Source organism: Apostichopus japonicus, chromosome 6, assembly GCF_037975245.1.
Source record: "Apostichopus japonicus isolate 1M-3 chromosome 6, ASM3797524v1, whole genome shotgun sequence".
NCBI classification, from domain to species: domain Eukaryota; kingdom Metazoa; phylum Echinodermata; class Holothuroidea; order Aspidochirotida; family Stichopodidae; genus Apostichopus; species Apostichopus japonicus.
This window is the reverse complement of record NC_092566.1, coordinates 14458090-14477312: the sequence shown is the minus strand read 5'-3', so window position 1 is coordinate 14477312 and position 19223 is coordinate 14458090. Positions and strand designations below refer to the sequence as shown.

The 19223-nt window shown below is 37.5% G+C and overlaps 1 protein-coding gene across 3 annotated transcripts; it reads right to left on the bottom strand.

The window, feature by feature from the left end:
- Positions 1–228: 228 nt before the first annotated feature.
- On the bottom strand, positions 229–17353 carry LOC139969063 (alpha-N-acetylneuraminide alpha-2,8-sialyltransferase-like). 3 transcript variants are annotated; one of them, XM_071973810.1, is made up of 9 exons: positions 16614–17353; positions 16485–16538; positions 15404–15517; positions 13223–13370; positions 12988–13071; positions 9351–9457; positions 8944–9033; positions 6865–7100; positions 229–5541 (listed from the first exon to the last, which is right to left on the bottom strand). In XM_071973810.1, exons 1-9 carry the CDS (start codon positions 16715–16717, stop codon positions 5309–5311), a joined length of 1170 nt encoding a protein of 389 aa, XP_071829911.1. In that variant the 5' UTR covers positions 16718–17353; the 3' UTR covers positions 229–5308. The 3 variants fall into 3 exon arrangements, with proteins under 3 accessions (XP_071829911.1, XP_071829910.1, XP_071829912.1); XM_071973809.1 differs by having other exon boundaries at positions 16485–17352; XM_071973811.1 differs by lacking the exon at positions 12988–13071 and having other exon boundaries at positions 16485–17349.
- Between the last annotated feature and the right edge of the window lie 1870 nt (positions 17354–19223).

The window sequence follows — 19223 nt, the reverse complement described above, 5'->3', positions numbered from 1 at the left end:
CTGGATCTAGGTCTTGTCTGTTCCTAAAGTCGTCATTAATGCTTGGTGGAGGTTCCTGATTGGTTAATTCCTGCTCTGTCAAAGGAAGCAAACAATCTGTATGCTGCTGGAGGTTGTAGATGATCTCATCGTCTGGTGTACTACAAGGGGCTTCTTGAGCCTGAGTCATTCGTCGGGACAGTGCATCAGCGTTGGTATTTTCTCTGCCTGGCTTGTAAGCAATCTTGCAGTGGAAATTCGCAAGTCTTGCTACCCATCTCTGTTCAATGGCTCCGAGGTCTGCTGTAGCTAGGAACTGTAGGGGTTTATGGTCTGTATAAATAACAAATTCAGCGCCGAGTAAGTATGACTTGAACTTTTGAGTTACCGCCCAGGAGATTGCTAGTAGTTCTAACTTGAACGCACTGTAGTTCTGGTCATTCCGTTTTGTTTTTCGGAGACTTCGACTCGCGTAAGCTATTACTCGTTCTTTGTTTTCTTGAACTTGTGTCAATACTGCCCCCAATCCTGTAGCACTAGCGTCAGTTTACAGTCTAAAAGGCAGCGAATAGTCTGCATAGGCTAGAATCGGCGGTGAGGACAGTTCCTGTCTTAGGTGCTCAAAAGCATCCTGACATCTGGGTGACCATTCAAAGGCTTTCTTCAGGGGTAGCCCGTTCTTTGGTTTAGATGTGAGCTCGTACAATGGACCTGCGATCTTTGGAAAATCTTTAATGAATCGCCTGTAGAAACCTGCCATACCCAGAAAACATCTCACATCTGATACAGAGGCGGGGGTGGGCCAGTCTTTGATGACTGCACACTTTTCTGGTTCTGTAGATATACCCTCTGCCGACACGACATGACCAAGGTAGTGTACTTCCTTCTGCAACAGGTGGCACTTACTTGGTTTAGCCTTCAACCCGTGCTTACTTAGTCTGTCCAGGACATTCCCTAGTCTTTGAAGATGTGATGGGAAATCTTCAGAGAAGACGATGATGTCATCTAAATACAGAAGTACAGACTCATAATTCCTGTCTCCCAGACAGGCCTCCATTAATCGCTGAAAGGTCGCTGGAGCGTTGCATAAACCGAAGGGCATTCTTTGAAATTCAAACAGTCCCATAGGTGTTGTAAAGGCTGTTTTCTGCTGATCTTCGGAATTCATGGCGACCTGCCAGTAGCCACTCACCAAGTCTAGGGTGGAAAATAATTTGGCATGACCCAACGCATTTAAGGACTCATCAATTCGGGGGAGAGGGTAGGCATCCTTCCTAGTAAGAGCATTCAGTCTGCGATAATCCACACAAATCCTTATCTTTCCATCTTTCTTCCTTACTAACACAGTAGGAGCTGCCCATGGACTGTAGCTTTCTTGGATGACCCCCTTTTCTAGCATCTGTTTGATTTGATCTTTTACTTCCTGGTAAAGTTTGGGCGGAATCATTCTATATTTTTCCCTCACTGGTGGGCTGTCACCTGTTGGAATTTGATGTGTGATAGTATCTGTACACCCGTAGTCACCATCATCTTTAGCAAAAACTTCCTTATGGTCATTAAGAAATTTAGCAAGTATAGCCACCTCATCAGAACAAAGAGTTTCAGTGTTGACATTAACAGGTACTGGCAACTGGCTAGGTATTTGAGAGTTAGCACTTTCATTGACCACTGTAGCATGTTGCTCAGAGATAACAACTTCTACTGTTTGTTGATCAATATGCACTTAAGTTTACTTCTGGAGTCTGATTAGGTAATACCTCCACGTCATGTAATTGTGCCAAAACTGAACCTTTCCTGAGCAGGCTGTCACTGGTGCTGATGTTAAGAAGTCTAATGTGCACTTTATTGTTAGTAACTGTAGACAATGATTTGGCCACTAAAATATCCTTTGCTAAGTTGTTTTGGTCATCAGGTAGTGCTTCTATTATCCCCTGACCACAAGTTCTCCCTTTCCCTAAATCGCAGTAGCTCTCTATGATTATCTCATGTCTGGCAGGCAATAATACAGATTGGCCCCTGGGTATTGACACTTTACCTATAATTCTGGACAGATCCTCACTCTCCATTTCTTCCTCAGCCATCTGTATAAATTGCAGTAATTCTGCTGATTGTGTACAATGATCTCTGGATGGATTCAACTTCATGTCCTGACTATTGAAGAGCACCTCTTTGCAAAGCCTTATGGCATTCATTCCTAATAGTCAGGGAATGCCACTGGCAGCATTTTCAGGAACAAGGAGGACTATGATATTAATTTCAACATCGGAAATGACTGACGGAAATGACTTCCACACATCCTGAAAATGGGACAGGTAAATGGTTTGCACCTTTAAGTCTGAGCCAATGGAGAGAGCCAGATGGATGATGTCTGTCGACCAAGTGTTCTAGGAAGTATTTTTCTGATATGGTCGTCACTTGGGAGCCGGTGTCAATGATACATGGCATAGGGTGGCCCTCTTTAAGAAAGCTGGTTACCATGTGATCTCCAACGACCTTGTCTTTGATGTCCCTAATTGGTATAGATGAGCCTAACGAGGCAGAGCATTCCATAGTTTGGCCCACAACTGTGGATTGCTCTGCCTCGTTAGGGTGAATTGATGTTGTCTGGGGTTGGAAAGGGGTGGCATCTGCTGACAAGTGTGGTGGGGACCTTCGTGCCTTTCTACAGTTCCTGGCGACATGGCCTGGATGTTGCAGGTTCTGCAGATAGGTCGACCATCGTCTGTAAACTGGTCTGAAGCCGTTCTTCCACCGGTTGGTCGGTTTCTAGGTGTTGCCATGGCAACCATAGACTGCAAGTGCAGCATTTGTTGTTGCATATTGGAGAATGCTGCCTCCATTGTCTTCTGCCATTCTTTGAAGGCTGGGTCATTGTTGGGCGTTGTACTTTGGACCGGTGCAGTGGGGATCCCTACTTGATGATGTTCAGCTGTGATGACTTCAGCACTGTCCATCCTAGTGGCGCCTTCCAGCTCAAGGGCCTCATCTTTTATATCTTTGAAACTGATGTCACTATCCTTCCTGACTTCTCTCCGTAGCTCCATCTTGATGGAGTTGTCCGAAATTCCCTCAATGAACCTATCCCTTAGGGTTTTGTCCTTGTCAGGTATGGATGATGGGTACTTTATAATTCGCTGTAAAAGTTCTTCCAGGCAGAGGGAGTACTGCCTGATACTCTCGTGCCTATGCTGGTTTCTGGCGTAGAATCGACTCATCAGGGTTGTTAAGGGTGTATTGTCCCATAAATCTTTTCCAAGTGCCTAAGCACTGCATGAAGGGTTGGTCGCTGGTCATCCTCTAGAACAAGCACCTCCCTCCGTGCTACACCACCCAGATACCGAAGGGCCAACTCTACCTGTTGGTCCTGGGGGGTCCGCCATGCTCTGAATGCAGCTTTCATGCTAGACTTCCATTCCCCCCCCCCCCCCCAGCTAGGGTCGTTCTTACTAGTTGGCTTACCCACAAAGGTAGACATTTGATGATTTATGGGGATATAAATTGCAGGGAGAGGCTGGTTTCCCGAGCAGTCAGGTGTCACAGAATCAATGTTGTTATCATTCATAATTATTCTTAATGTTAAACAACTTGTGAGCAAAAATATATAGAAGTATTAAAGAAACCATTTAAGCAAAATACTGAAATGTTATTAAAATAAGTCTCCTATCAACCAGTCTTATTCAAGTACAACAACGTTTGAAATAAATACTATGTAATGACAATTGCCACTTGGGAAGCAATAATTGAATACCCCACTCGTACTAACAATGTAAGAGTTGCGGGATATGTGGTTCTTGTCAGCAGCTAGCTGTACAACAAGATTATTGGGAATCCCCCAAGTGGTCACGATGTGTGAAGACAGCTGACCACTGTATTACAAATACAACAGGCTAAAAAAAAGAATAAGACTGGCTGTTAGGTATACATAGAAAGTAGTTATATTTGCTCGGTCACACACATGAAACTATGCAACATAAGGTATCTTGGTAAAGTACTCTTTACTGTTACACAATTACACTTGTATCAACAATGAAAACTAGAGATATTGATATAAACAACTAGGGGTGTCAAGTGGCCACAAGACTAATACGTGTGCACATTAATAAAAAAAAAAAGAGATAGAGCTTATCTGGCGGGCGGGTCTGTATAGTCCAGCAGCACGGCACAGCAATGTAGTTGACTGGTAGGCACGGTAATGAAACGTTTTTAAGGATTGATGAATGTCCGATAACAGGAAATTACGAAAAGGACGGTGAGTGATGTGAGAGTTCCAGTAATACTCCAGTGTAAATAGATATGGGTGAGAGTTCCAGTAATACTCCAGTAAATAATATATGGGTGAGAGTTCCATGAATACTCCAGTGAAAATAGATATGGGTGAGAGTTCCAGGAATATATGCCAATAAATAATATATACTGTTTGTTCAAAGAAATGTTCTTCCCAAGGAGAGTAGGTATGAAGTCCAGGTACAAAATAGGTGAAAGAGTTGGTGAAGTCCAGGTATAAGATATGTAAATACAAAACGGCAACTAGCAGAACACAGCTCTCAGTTCCTTATAATCCATTAAATAAACGATGGAATAATGTTTACAAACGTACAGCAAATCAATAATTAACAATTAAATCCTCCAGTAAAGTTATATTTATGTGGATATATATGTATTCTTTAAGCACGAGATAGACAACTTCTCTAACTATTTTTTATATAAGTATACTGTAGTGTACAGACTACATGATGTCAAGGGTGGCTAATATACAAACATGCCCTGTTGACTGGCTGACAACTAAACTGCCTCTCTCTCCTAAAACACCTTGGAGGAAACACCTAAACCACAGGGTAACAACATGTGACCCTCTTAACACCTCTGATTGGCTATACACACCCTAGATACCAAGAGTAACACTCAGAACCAATCAGAGCTAATTACACAGACTAATCTGCATACAAATGTCTATCCTATAACTGAAACAAGTAAGACAAAGCATCCCTTATCTAAGAAAAGAAAGTAAGAAGAGAAGATGTTTACTGCAACCAGCAACTTTGGCAGAATAAAGAAAGTACTGTTGCCACTGGCTCACTACTAATTATACAAGGGAATATGAGCACAGGATGTGGAAGAGTATAGGCGTACCTATTACCTAACCACTAGGATGGGGGAGAAGAAGTAGAAGAAATAGAGCTATTTACATTTGTACATCGCTAAACTGCAGGGATACATGAGTTTTACTTAAACAGTAAACGTGAAGACCTAGCGACTCACGACTATACATTTGTAACTCAACTGGATGGACTTCTACACATTTCCCGTTGTGAATTTTTCTAGTCTTCCTTTATTCACATTTTCCAATGTGAATCTTTACAACACCAAGAAGATGAAGCTGCACGAGAATTGAAAACTCTATGTTCATCGCATGGGGTTCCTTCCATTCGTTTTCGAGCTTTTCAAAGTAATGATACGAAACATTGTAAGAAGAAATATCGTCAAATGCTCTTGGAAATGGCCAAAATCCATAAAGGTGCGTTTCATTACAGCGACTTAATGCATCACTGGTGTAGTAGAAACCTTTGAAAAAGGAAAATATGAATTTGATTAATTAAGAAAGATGTTTAAATTGCTACTGTGATTTAATTTCAAAACTAGTCGAGACAGTGATATGACTGTCTGAGCTGTGTAGATGGAATAAGCTACGATTACATGTTACCTAGTATGTATTTACATTTCAAAGAATGGAAAGAGCCCTTAGACTAGCCTATAGCCTATTTCTTCAATGTATTCCTACATTGCCTTTTCGTGTAATTGATCTAATGGTATAGTATTGTGATGTTAGAAGGCTACCAGATTATTAGTTGAGTTCTGCAACCAGTGGCTGTAAATAATACAAACAGTTAGCACGTTTCTACACATTTTTGATAAGTACCAGTTGGGATGGGGGTATCTGGGGAAAGTGTAATCGCTGGAAATCCTGTGCAATTCGAGATTAAGGGTAACGACGGGTGCAGCTACATACACGTCCCCGAAGAAATTCTCCACACTGGCAGACAAAATATTACAATAATTCCTAGTGTTAAGTACATAAATACACAACATGTCAAATATGTAGAACCTTAGTAGTCGAAAAATATTTTGCCGAACATAGCACTTTTTGCCTTTACTCCATTTCCCCCAAATTTCTTAAAGGGTAAGGATCATTCCTCCCTTTAGACCCCTCCCCTGTACTTTTTAACACCAAAGCCCCCCCCCCCCCCCACAGTACAATAGTGGTGGTCTAGATCGTTTATTATCGTTTGTTACTAAGGGAATCTTCCTCATCGCACGTAACTTGTTGATGCAAAGGTATATTTTACACGTTGGCTTTTCACAAACTTTGAAATAGCACATAACAGTAACAAGATTATATTATGCAAGTTATATGTCTAATGACATGGGCAATTAAGTACGTTCTCCATAGCTAAACTTTATCATTGCCACACACTAAACACATGATGACAAGTTCACTTTGGACAATCACATTTAATACTTTATATGCTTGTCAAATCATTTATAATTAAGGTGATGCGCCTAAATATCATTACATTAAATAATGGGTGCTTTATGTCTGCACACCTAAATGACTTTTTACATGATTTTTAACTTCATATATATACTGCTACTATTTACAATTCCACCTTAAACTCCGAGACGCTTAAAATTTGATCAAGGATCAAGTAGGTGTCTGGCAAATTAAAATAGAACAATCACTGTCTCAACATACAGAATATTAAAATTGTAAGCTTTCCTACTTTGAGAAAGGTCAATCTTAAATTGCTGATTTGCTAATACAAAAGTCAAGTGTTACGTTTTTAAGTTTTCAAAATTATTTAGTCTGTTCTTCTTGCGAAACCTTACCTGTGGAAAGGTAGTTATTCTTTCCACGTCGAATCCAATAGTCTTGAAAGTACTTAAAGTGTTTCGGATGAGCCAGCACAAATACGTTTTCTTTGATGTTATAGCCGCTGATTGCTTTCATACACATGTCTAAATGAGAACTGCGACTGAAACACGCTCCCCACAGATATCCGTGATACTGCTGCATATCCGACACAAACTTCTTCAGATAGGACTGTTTTGCAATTCCTTTGTATCTGAAAGAGATATAAAGCTAACGACTTAAAGCAAACGCAAATCTAACCAATATTATTATTAGTCTTTATTTTTTGTTTCATATATATATATATATATATATATATATATATATATATATATATATATATATATATATATATATATATATATATATATATATATATATAGGTCATTCCATATCAAATCACCAAATTTTGGAGTATGTTGTAGTTCGACATCTTTGAAAAATTCCCAAATTTATTTTATGGTTGGAACACCACAACATAACCATATTCTAAAAATTTCAGTTGATGAATTGTTCCTAAACCATTGCTTCAGTGTACTTGATTCTTTCAGAGAGTATTATGTCTAGTACAAACAATACAAAATAATGATTACAATACTTTCCTATATTATATTTGCAAGTTGTGCATTCAGCAGTACATACATGTACAGTGTGTACAGTATATACATTGTATTGGGTGTACATGTACAGTGTGTGTATTGGTGGGGATCCATTTGGATAAGGAAAATGAATGCCAGAAGACTATGTTTACACCTAACACTAATACACACTGTACATGTACACACAGCACATGTATGCGTGTACTGTTACACACTGTACATGTATGTACTGGTTGACAGTCATTTATATAGTTAAGTCTTTTAATTAAATGAATTAAACCAGAAACAGACAAGTACATGGCAAATAGTATTTGTTTATATGAAATTTAAAACTGCACAGTACTGAATTGAATGACCTTGAAGTACAATACCCAGGCTCAAAACATGTGGAACATCAAAACAGGCAAAAACGTTTTTTTGTAAAAATCCCAAACTTTGAGGATTTTTCAATTCAAAATAAGGCAAAACACCCTCCTGAAATTTGTTGTACAAACAGGGTGGTACTATCTCTTCCAGAAAAAATTATCAGAATTTTTCAACATGAAGCGTGTTGAGTTATTGGCTGTCAAAGACGACCCCTTTTGTATATCGGAGCAACTTTAATACTTCATAAATTAATATTGAGATAAGCTAGAACCCTGAAATTTGTTTAGGTGTAAGAACTTTATACTTATATTTAAAGTGGTTACTTTGGTAAAAAATTGGCATCAAAACCCCTACCTCATGTTGAATCGCAGCATGAAATAGCAACTTAAGAGTTGCACAACTTGCAAATATATTATAGGAAAGCATTGTAATCTTTATTTTTTTTTTGTACTAGACATAATAAATATAAAAAAAAATTAGTGAAAAGTACAAAAATCGAATATTTTGACACTTTTAAGATGACCCAACTCCACAAGACAATATTTTTGTAGCCTAATTTTGTATATTCCTGTTCTATGGAATAGACTCTATATACATCTGTAATAGAAAAAAGTCAAGAAAATGTCATGGTGGCGACAAATTGCGGATTTCAAAGTGTTATAAATGTACCAATTGTGAAGCAATGCAACTGGAATTTTCAGAATATGCTTATATTGTAGTGTGTCAATCATACTAAAAATTTGGGAATTTTTGGAGAGGGTGCAGCAACAGCCATCCGTGGTTTGACACGGAATGACCCATATATATATATATATATATATATATATATATATATATATATATATATATATATATATATTTATATGTATAAAATGATTATAATAAAGATCAACTACTTTACTATTTCAGTCTGCGCTCGTTGATCGATGATTCAACCCATTTTCCAACAGGATGTACACTGAGCATATTATCAGACATTATCTTGCTTCAACACATGCTCAACAATGTTGGCGTACCGTTAATGATGTACAAACCGGCATAATAACAGTGTTGTAACAGTGATAGATAACTGCACAACCAATGTGAACTAACCTTTTTCGAAAGATGCTTGGGTTAAAGGAGGTAAGGTTACTTTTAGTTCCTGCATCAGCTGCAAAAGGTTTCAAGGGTGCAGCGTTACACCTGCAGATTTTTAAAAAGAGAATATTTCAAATGCCGTTGAAATTCATGATGAGGCTATTATTTGACAATAAATTGGTGACAAAAGAAGAATTCGTAGTGATTACTGCTTTTGAATGTGAGATTCCACATATACATATTACTTAATCAATAAGCACAACGAGCGCAATTTCTAAATGTCCCTGCTTTCTATACCATGCATGCTCCGCCAAGAAAACAACACAGAGTAGCTGCTCCAATATGTCTCAAATTTATATTTTCCCCCTTTACTGCAGTACGATTTGTTATCCAAAAGATATATTACTTTCATGCCAACTGACCTATATACAAACTCAGCTTCGTCTATATGCTTTCCACAATTAGAGTGTAGGAGAGAACCACTGTTGCCCACCACACTGCACCGGTTTAGCCTATTAAACGTAGAGTTCTGAATGTAAAAAAAAAATAACAATAAGAAAATAATGTTGACGCATTAATTCTTAATAAGTGAATGTGAGTGGCACCGTCCCATTAATGTGTTGTGTCAATCTCAATGCCTAGTAAAATAGGTAATTGTTAAGAGAAGAACCGAGATTGAGACTGAACGTGATGAATGGAAGCAGTTCACTTCGCCCAACAACCATTTCGCCCAACTGCCATTTCGCCCAACCTTACCATTTCGCCCAAGCCGCCCTTATATCGCCCAACCAGCCTGGTCATTTCGCCCAACCAGCCTGGTCATTTCGCCCAACCAGCCTGGTCATTTCGCCCAACCTTGATTAAATATGATACTTCAAAAGGAAACGTTCGGGAATTGTTAACGTTACAGGATACGAACCGAATATTAAGGAAACTTGAAGATGGATCAGTGTACGTGTTAGGGGTTATGTTTGATAGGTTTGATAGTAAACGTTCGAATATTAAGGAATATTAAGGAAACTTGAAGTCCTTTACTTTGTATAACTTTAGTAAGAAAACATTCGGAATTGTTAACGTTACGGGATACGAACCGAACATTAAGGAAACTTGAGGATGGATCAGTGTGTTAGGGGTTAGGTTTGATAGGTTTGATAGTAAACGTTCGAATATTAAGGAATATTAAGGAAACTTGAAGTCCTTTACTTTGTATAACTTTAGAAAGGAAACGTTCGGGAATTGTTAACGTTACGGGATACGAACCGAATATTAAGGAAACTTGATGATGGATCAGTGTGTTAGGGGTTAGGTTTGATAGGTTTTTATGAAGACCGATTCCCCTTTGTTTGTATATTAATATAACTTCCATTGTACGCGTAACCGCCTAAAGTAGTGTAATCCTCCCATTATACCCGAAATAACTGCTCAGACTCCGATCGATATCGAGCGGACCTCACTTTATTTACTTACCACAATGTAACATAACCCAAAATAAATCAAATTGAACTAGTGAAATATAGAAAAAGTAATATTAATCTGACTGAATATTAGTAAAAAAAAGTTGGGCGAAATGACCATGCTGGTAAGGCGAAATGACCATGCTGGTTGGGCGAAATGACCAGGGTGGTTGGGAGAAATGGCAGTTGGGCGAAATGGTTGTTGGGCAAAGTGACCAGAAAGCTGATGAATTGTTAAATAAATATATAACATTTTTAATTGAATCATCAAACCAATACCGGCGGTCTATATATTGCGTGTTACACAACCTAGACCGTAAACATAGACAAGTGCAAAATATAACAACAGCTGCCCTTCATTTATTATGAAGTAAGAACTAATATCAAATTAAAATTGACGTGTATGGACGCTTGTTATATACATCAGTAAACTTATTTATCTATATTACTCGTAAAAATAGCGAAATGTCTATATGTATTTTACCGTTTCATCACGCCCACTCGGCTCCAGACGATTGAAGTTTGTATATGCCCGTAATATATCAACAAAGTATGTTTAAACTCTTCTCGAAAATCAGATTAATTGTATTAATTGCGTTAATATAGTGATTATAATAGTGCAATGTTGGGAGCTATAATGACGAGTTTGTATACATTGCTGGTTAGAAGTCTGAACAATCGATTTTACATTCCGTTAATATTGGTTTAGAGAAACACCTGGTAATGTTGGCTGCATTCCATTTACCTTTCTCAATCCCAGTAGACAAGTCTGATCTATTGTTTTTTCTTATCATGAGATATTCTCATCAATTGGTAGGCCTACGTATTTTAAACGTAGTATTAATCAATCCTGCAGTCTCAAAACAAGGCTTTCATTACATTACCAGTGGTTTTTGTGAGGGGGTGGGTGGGTGCTATGGCACCCATCTACAATCATCAGTCGAGGGAGAATGATTCGGTCACTGATAACTATGTAGTAAATAACACACATCAAGGGAAGGGGGAAAGTACAGACAAGAACTACTCAATTATGAGATATAAATGATGTTGGAAGGGAAGGTGGTCAAGTACGTTATACGATTTCCATATACGTCTTTTACGACGTGGAGGAGCATTTTGTCAAAGGAACTCAAAGAGTCATTCAACAACTGTCGGTTCAGCCGCTCGTGGCTGAGTCTTGCTAGATCCTCCAGATCTCTTTGCGGTTTCGCCTTTCTCTGATAAAAATTGATCTGACCGTGTAAGATTTGGATTTTACAATGAACGACTAGACTGACTACCAGTGATGTCTTCTTGAGATACAGAAGAACAGTACCACACTCAGAGTAGTGTACGTTGCCTGAAAAATTAAAGAACTACGGACACCTAGCCAATTTGTCCCATATTCGGTACATATGTTGTGTGTAATAATATCATTCAAAATCTGTTGAAAGTTTATGAAAAGCTCATTTCATTGACAGGATATACACTTTTGTGGTTTTTTATAAATCTGGGAAACTCATTAATTATGTGCAAACTATGATGTGGTGCTTTGCGCTCATTAAAATTTCATATTTTGGCCCTAATTAGCCTATAGTTAACCCCTCATTGCAAGCCCAAATATATCATTTGAATAATGTGGTGTTCCTCTTTTCAAAGAAGACAAATTACCACAAAACCGCCGAGGCCACGAAACTGTGTTCAGTGTCCTTGAAACGAAGGTTGTGAAAGCAATGTAATAACATAACAGATAATTAGGCAGTAATCCGATTTACATCATTAATGTGCACAATTAGCTAAATATTTAATTGTCAATAAAAATAAAAATTAAGAAAAGACTTGTAAAATGGTCAATCTTTGATGGATTTTGATGGGAGTTACAGCTTCTTTCAGGATTGCTAATGCCTGTTAGAGTGATTAGAACAATGTTGTTCATAGGTGTCCCTAGACCTTTACGCGTCCGGATTTAGTCCTAAACGGACCCACTGGAGGGAGTTTGTTAGCATGTTTTCAGTCACCATCAGTCTTTTTCATGTTTCAGGAAGAATTCGCATGGAGAGCTGGCAGATGGGTTGGGGTTGAATTGGGTTTTTCTGAGAATATCACACATATTCGTGAGCGTCTAGTGTCGTTTCATTATTTACCAATTCCAATACAGGCTGAGTCCACATTTGCCCATAAGATGTTAGTGAACTCTCTTTTTGTTCGTAACAACTGTATAGCAGAGGAGATTAGTTTCGGGAGATTTTATGTTTGTTCAAATAAGTATCCGACTCAAACACGAGCTCTCGTTTCCTTTTGTCAATTTGCTTTGGAACTAAACTTCGATCATAACTTTCTTGTTTCCTTTGCGTATCATCATTGGATTTGTTTCACATGGTATTTACATGCACGGAGCACAAGAGTCCATAGAGTATCTAGATCTATGTGCACATACAATCATACAAGTTGGTGACCCCAAGAGTCTTGCAGTGAATGATCCGCAAGTCTGGGCTGGTGAATGAGGTAAAACATAGGAAGTTGATGATTCCATGTTGTTTAATGAACCAAGGACAGCACTGACCAGGTACTGACAACCTTCCCTTAACAATTATGCCATATACTATAATGTTACAGTGGTAACTACCTGTAGATTCGACGTAACAGGCAAAACAAGAGCAAACCAAATATATTCCGCTTCAGCTGTGCCCAGATGTTTACAATTTTTTCTCTGAAAAATTGAAGAGGCGCGTGCTGTTTTTTAATTAGTTAGAAAACGAAAAATGCTAGGGTTGAAGAATTTTCGTTGTCCAGAAGAAAAAACCCATATCATCAGCACAATTATTTTTCGTTTCGTTTCGTTATGTTTATTGTTTTCCTACCTTTGGTAACGATTCATAAAATTTGGATGACACATTCCAGAAGCCTTTCTCACTGACAAAAGGTAATGTTGATCCGATCGGAGAATTTTCTTTAGTAACAAACAATAGATTAGTTATATTTGTTCCCAACTCCTGATGAATTTCTTCCCTATGCAAAAGGAAAAAAAATGCCTGTCGGTAAATCATTGTACTTTTCTTTCAATGGTGGTTAGTCAATATAAAGGACCACCCACAACAGCGTTGAATAATAACCTTGAGGCATATATAAGGTTAAGAGTTGAGGAGAATTATTCACGATCATGGTAAGGATCACGATCAGGTAACTGAATGAACACTATTCGAATATTCCAACTGGCAATATCACATAACCTACCTGCATTGAAAAAGGGTAATCCTCATCATTGATGTTGTTTAAATACACAAGCCACTAAACATGTCTTTGTCATATATTACACCATAACTGTGAGCCTCATTTTGACTGCATATGGCATGTCAGGGTTATACATATTCATTGAGAGAGTTGTGTGCTGGACAGTATTGCCAAGTTGAACACAGATAATTTCTAACACAGCAGATATACATCTTTGGTCTGCTCAATTATCTACCCAGAACGGTCATGTATGTGCATAGGTTGAAAAGGAATTTACATTTCGTGTGAATGTACAAGCTGTAACAAACAGATTGTAAACCTCAATCGTATTAAAACCATATCACAAAGGCACCCTACATTATATATTTGTTGTATTATGTATTCAGTTGTATCAATATACAGTGAACACCTTAATATTCTGCATAAAGTGGCAAAATACTAAACCTAGCCCAAAACATGTTGATATTTTTGTTAAAAAATACTGTTGCATCATATCCTGCAACTGTTTCGCTTTATTTTCAAGATGAATTTCTTTGGGAAATCTGAGACAAAGTAAAGACAAATCTCCCAAATAGAATAGTTGAATAATCACACCGAAATCCCAAATTGTGTTCAGTTAAGAGGTATCTTGACTTCTATGCATATAAAAAGATATCTAATGTATAACAAAAAAAAACTTGCTCTATGTCAGAATGAAGCAGTGTATCTAGTGCCGAGAATTCTATAATATTTTTTTTTTGCGTCTTACAAAGAGCTTACATCAGAAGATTATCTCAGGGAAATTTTCCTAACCAGAGTAAATAGTTATAAACGAACTATATTTACTCCAAGTATGATTCTATGCCTAGAAAAAAAGTGATATACATTTTCTTCATCTAGCACTTGTTCGTGAACTAAATGGGCGACAAAATTCAGTCACTTGGTTCGGGTGGAGGTAGGGGAGGGGTGTAGTTTATATAGCGAATCAAGTAGACAACCTGTGGTAACCACGGTGTGTTATATGACTATAATTGCACCATAAACGTAAATTACATGAAACGTGTGAATCACAGCAGCTTCCTATCAACCCTTGTTTAACAAATAACATTAGGGAAGATAATCAGTAAATGAAAAATATAATATGGGGAATATGCAGCAATAAATCTATAATATTGTTACACTCTTTACAAATCTTTAATCTATTTGCCAATCGGTCAAGTTGTTGAAATTTGTTACGCTTTGTACCCTGCGGAGCCCCGTTCCGGGTGGTGAAAGGCACATCCGCCCCTGTCTCAGCGCTACTATTCGCCGATTCACTCCTCTTCGCAGAGCGTAGCAGATCTACTGTTGTGATAGAATAGGTGAACTGAATGAAGAAAACCATCGGCAACTGTTCCACCACCATTGTCATCATTTACTTAGTGGGTCATTCCGCCTCAACCAATTTTCTGAAAAGTTCCCAGGTGACCCTCTGAGTGCAGATTCATAAATTTTGGCAAGAAGTAAGATAGAATACCAAATTTAAGCTCTCTACCTGGTACAAGGACTGAATTTTGAGCTTTCAAAGTTGGAAAATATCACAAAAGTCACTTTTCGCAAATCGCGCAAGCACAAAATGGCCGCCTCGGCCAAATTTCAACGGGCTATATCTTCAAAACGACATGGAGTATGATTTTAATTTTTTGTATGTGTTCATTTGGGACATACTCAATCATTCTGATGAAGTTTCATCAAAATCTGAGAGGGTCACCTGGGGACCACTGGTTGATTTGACACGGAATGACCCTAGTAACATATCATAGTTTGCACGCACATATATGTAGGTTACTTACCTCAGTCTTTCAATATTTATTCCGTTGAATTTGTGTTCACGTTGTAGCAATTTTCCGTACAGAAACAATTTCTCGTTCTGCTCATCAAAAATAGCAGTTTGGTTGGAGATATTACTGTGATGAAAATGATAGAAATGCTCAGTTTTGAGCTGCAACAGAAGGATTTTTGATATTGCGATCAAGATTTTGCGTATGCCTGCTAACTATTCAAAACTCTTCTTTGCAAGGTCTTAAGGCCTAGGCCTCTGCTCTAAACATGAACCCTCGACATGGTAGATTATACGATGTCGAAATACGGGCAAAACATGTTCAACAGTTATTCGAACGCTGGTCTTCGTATCAGGTAGCTAAAATAAAGACAAAAAGAAAAACCAACAAACTTCAGTTTCGTATGTTTGTTGGGCAAAACTAGACCGCCTTGATTGAGTAAATACATTGGGTATAAAGGGTGATTAGTAATATGAGTAACCATTATATGGTCAAAGATTACTCAATACTCTTACTCGAAGAAACTTGACCAACGAAATGGTTGCTCAACGTTTAGCAGTGTACGTATGTTCTACAGATGCGGTACATGATCCACTTTTCGTTGATTCAAGTCTGATTGTGTTCTGATAAGCAGTCTCCTTATATAACCTATAATGCTTGAAGGATGATCATGTGACCTTCATTACATATTTAACTGCCTTACGCAAACATACAGAGAACCAAACTTACAATATTTTAGATATTTTTAGATATTATTGCTCGACATCTTAGTATGGCACTAGCAATATAAAATAACATATCAACTACAACACACAGCCCAGTTTAGAAAAGACAAAGAGTCTTGCCACTTATAATGAAAACAGTTTTCCTATTTTGGCCGGCGACTTTCAAAAGCATTCCGTGTTATACCTAAAATGATGAGCTAACTTAGACACATCGTCATTCGAATATCACATTTTATGTCACTATTTTAAATATCAAGTATTTTTGGTGATGTAATTGTAGCATAATTATCATTAATGAATATATAACAGATTTCGTTCAAATCTAGCGTTTACACATAGACGGCGCTATCATATAATGATGGATTTACCTTATTGTAAAGATGTTCCTTTGGTATGTTGATGTTGCCTGTACACTCGTGTCCCTTGTGTTGACACTGTCTATTCGTTCTTTGCCTTGAATTGTCAATGTATATCTTCGCACATAGTACTCGGTATACCACCAACCAACGGTTACAGTACATACAAAGCACAGAATAATTCCTAGACGCTCAATGCGACAATGTCGTCCCATGTTGATGTAATTATGTTTAGAAATGGTCATACGAACTCAAACATGATCACGTTAAATGTGTGTGAATTTTTGTTGGTGCTCGATGACTCATAAAGTACGGAAGTTCGGAAGATCCACTGAAGAAAATTAATGTTCAGAATGCGAGGACTTGAGGTAATTGACACCAAAGTAATGTAGGCCTGTTGTTAAAAACAATACATTGATGATGTAGCTATATGATATGTGGTTCAATTGCATTCGACGACATAACAATACATGATTTAAGAATAAATATGCTAACAGTTTGGGATTTGACCTTGCGAAACTTGTTATGTTCAAGATCGGTATGGCTGTACGAAACGCAAACAGCACTTACAGTTGATTGAGTTACTGGTTGAAGTTACAAATGCACGATCGGGAGGAAAATACAAAGAATACAGATACATACGGTGAAATAGATTGTTAAAGAGAAACAGGCATGTACAGTATTATTCAGTCAACGAGAGTGTCGAAAAATGGCCAAAATCATAGTTCCATCCAGTGAACATGAAAAATAATTCCACAGAAGATTCTTGAATACCTAAAACACAATTCCAAGATGTTATTCTACGTTTTTCATACTCTAATACGGACACGTACAGATGTTTTCCGTTCGCATGAAATTGTGAGGGTATCAGGCAAGTGTATACCAAATGACGGCGATCAACTACATCGTAGAAAAATGTGCATATATGTCATCATATAAAATCATAATTAATTAATGAAATTTTGAGGGTATCAGGCAAGCGAACCAAATGGCGGCGATCAACTACGTCGTAGAAAAATATGCATATTCAACACATATGTCGTCATATAAGGCTATAATTAATAAATACGTATTACATAGAGATACTTGGCATCACTCATAGGTTCACGTTCTTGATCAGAGATGGGTTTTGCAGACTGCTTATATCATTATTTGGGCAATTAAGGCCTTGATGCAGGTTATATAAAGGCTTGGATACAGGTACATCTAAAGGATCTGCCTTCCTACAAATATGTAGACATGTTCAGGGACAGAGGCATGGGAGGTGAGGAGCGGTGGGTTGGGAGGGTTGGGGATAATGGGGATGAGACGTTGCACAAAACAGAAAACTTGTCTCTATCTATAGAGGAAATTGTCAATGATGATGGTTTTGGAAGTTTTGCAAGTTCCTTGATAAAGTGCTTGTCTAGCATTCAGTAGCCCCAATAAAGACTAAGCAGATCATTAAAGACAACAGAAATGCTTGAAAGTAATATTTCACTATACATTATCTATACATTATCTATTGAAACTGCTGCTAAGAAGAAAAACATAAAGATAATGATAGAAGCAATAACAATAATTTCATGAACATCAATATGATTTCATCTAATGAATGATAAATATGGTTACGTAAGAAAGCCCTAGTCAAAACACAGTAACATCAGGGCAAACAAACAACAATTTAAAACTATAATCATCTCAACAAGCAGACTGATGTGTTTTACTAAACACAGAGAGAAACATTTCAAGTGGAATAGCATCTTACCAATGGACCAAAATATCACTATTCAATCTTAATCAACAAAAGAAAACTATTGTCATATATTTTACAGAGAGAATTTGTAGGAATATGACTGTTTTGATTTTGTAACAAGAATATCAGCTGAAAGCAAGAGAATGATTAAATGAATGAATGCAAAATGATGTCATGCAGAAAGCATTTGCAGGTACGCCAAAATGAGATTTATAAGATATCAAAGCAACTCTAAAGAAACAATTGAAATTACAAAATAAATTTGTCTCGTGAAACTCCCTCTTAAGACTGGACCATATTCAGTGGCGAGTTAGATGGCAGCATGGTTTCTGAATATAAGATTTCACATAAACTAGTATGAAATTTACAGAACGACTTGAAGAACTGCATATCAGGAAATGGAAGGTGACATTGCTAGACGACTTGAAATGGTCCTGACAACATGGTTTCAATGAAAAGGAAGGACTAACTAAAAAGACAATTAGGAAATGAAAAACACATATAGAGAGTGGCAAGCTAAAATAACATATCAAACCTTATGTATCAGAAAAAAACAACATTTCAAGTAAGCAATGCACGCCAGAAAAAAATAGTATAAACTGCCAATAACAGCAACCCGTAGTGTCACATAATTCATTTAGTTTTTCATAATTCTGACTTTGTTTTTGTTTGTCTGACATTTTTGGGGGGACATTATTTTTTTGGAATCATTTCATTTTCTCTATTTTTTCTGACTCTCTTACCTATTTTCGATTTTTGTTTTTGTTTCTCCGACATTTGTGTATCGTGTTTTTGACTCTTTTTCGTTTTCCGACATTTTTGTATCGTGATTTTGACTCTTTTTCGATTTTCTGACCTTTTCTTTTCGTTTTTCTATAAAGTGTCACCTTCGTCCTTGCGTTCCACTCTAGTGACAGGAACTCCGTCTACTTTCGATCCCATGATTTACCCCACGATACAACTTTCAATCTCTATCTCACACTACACTAATTTAATAAATAGATAAATAAACAAAC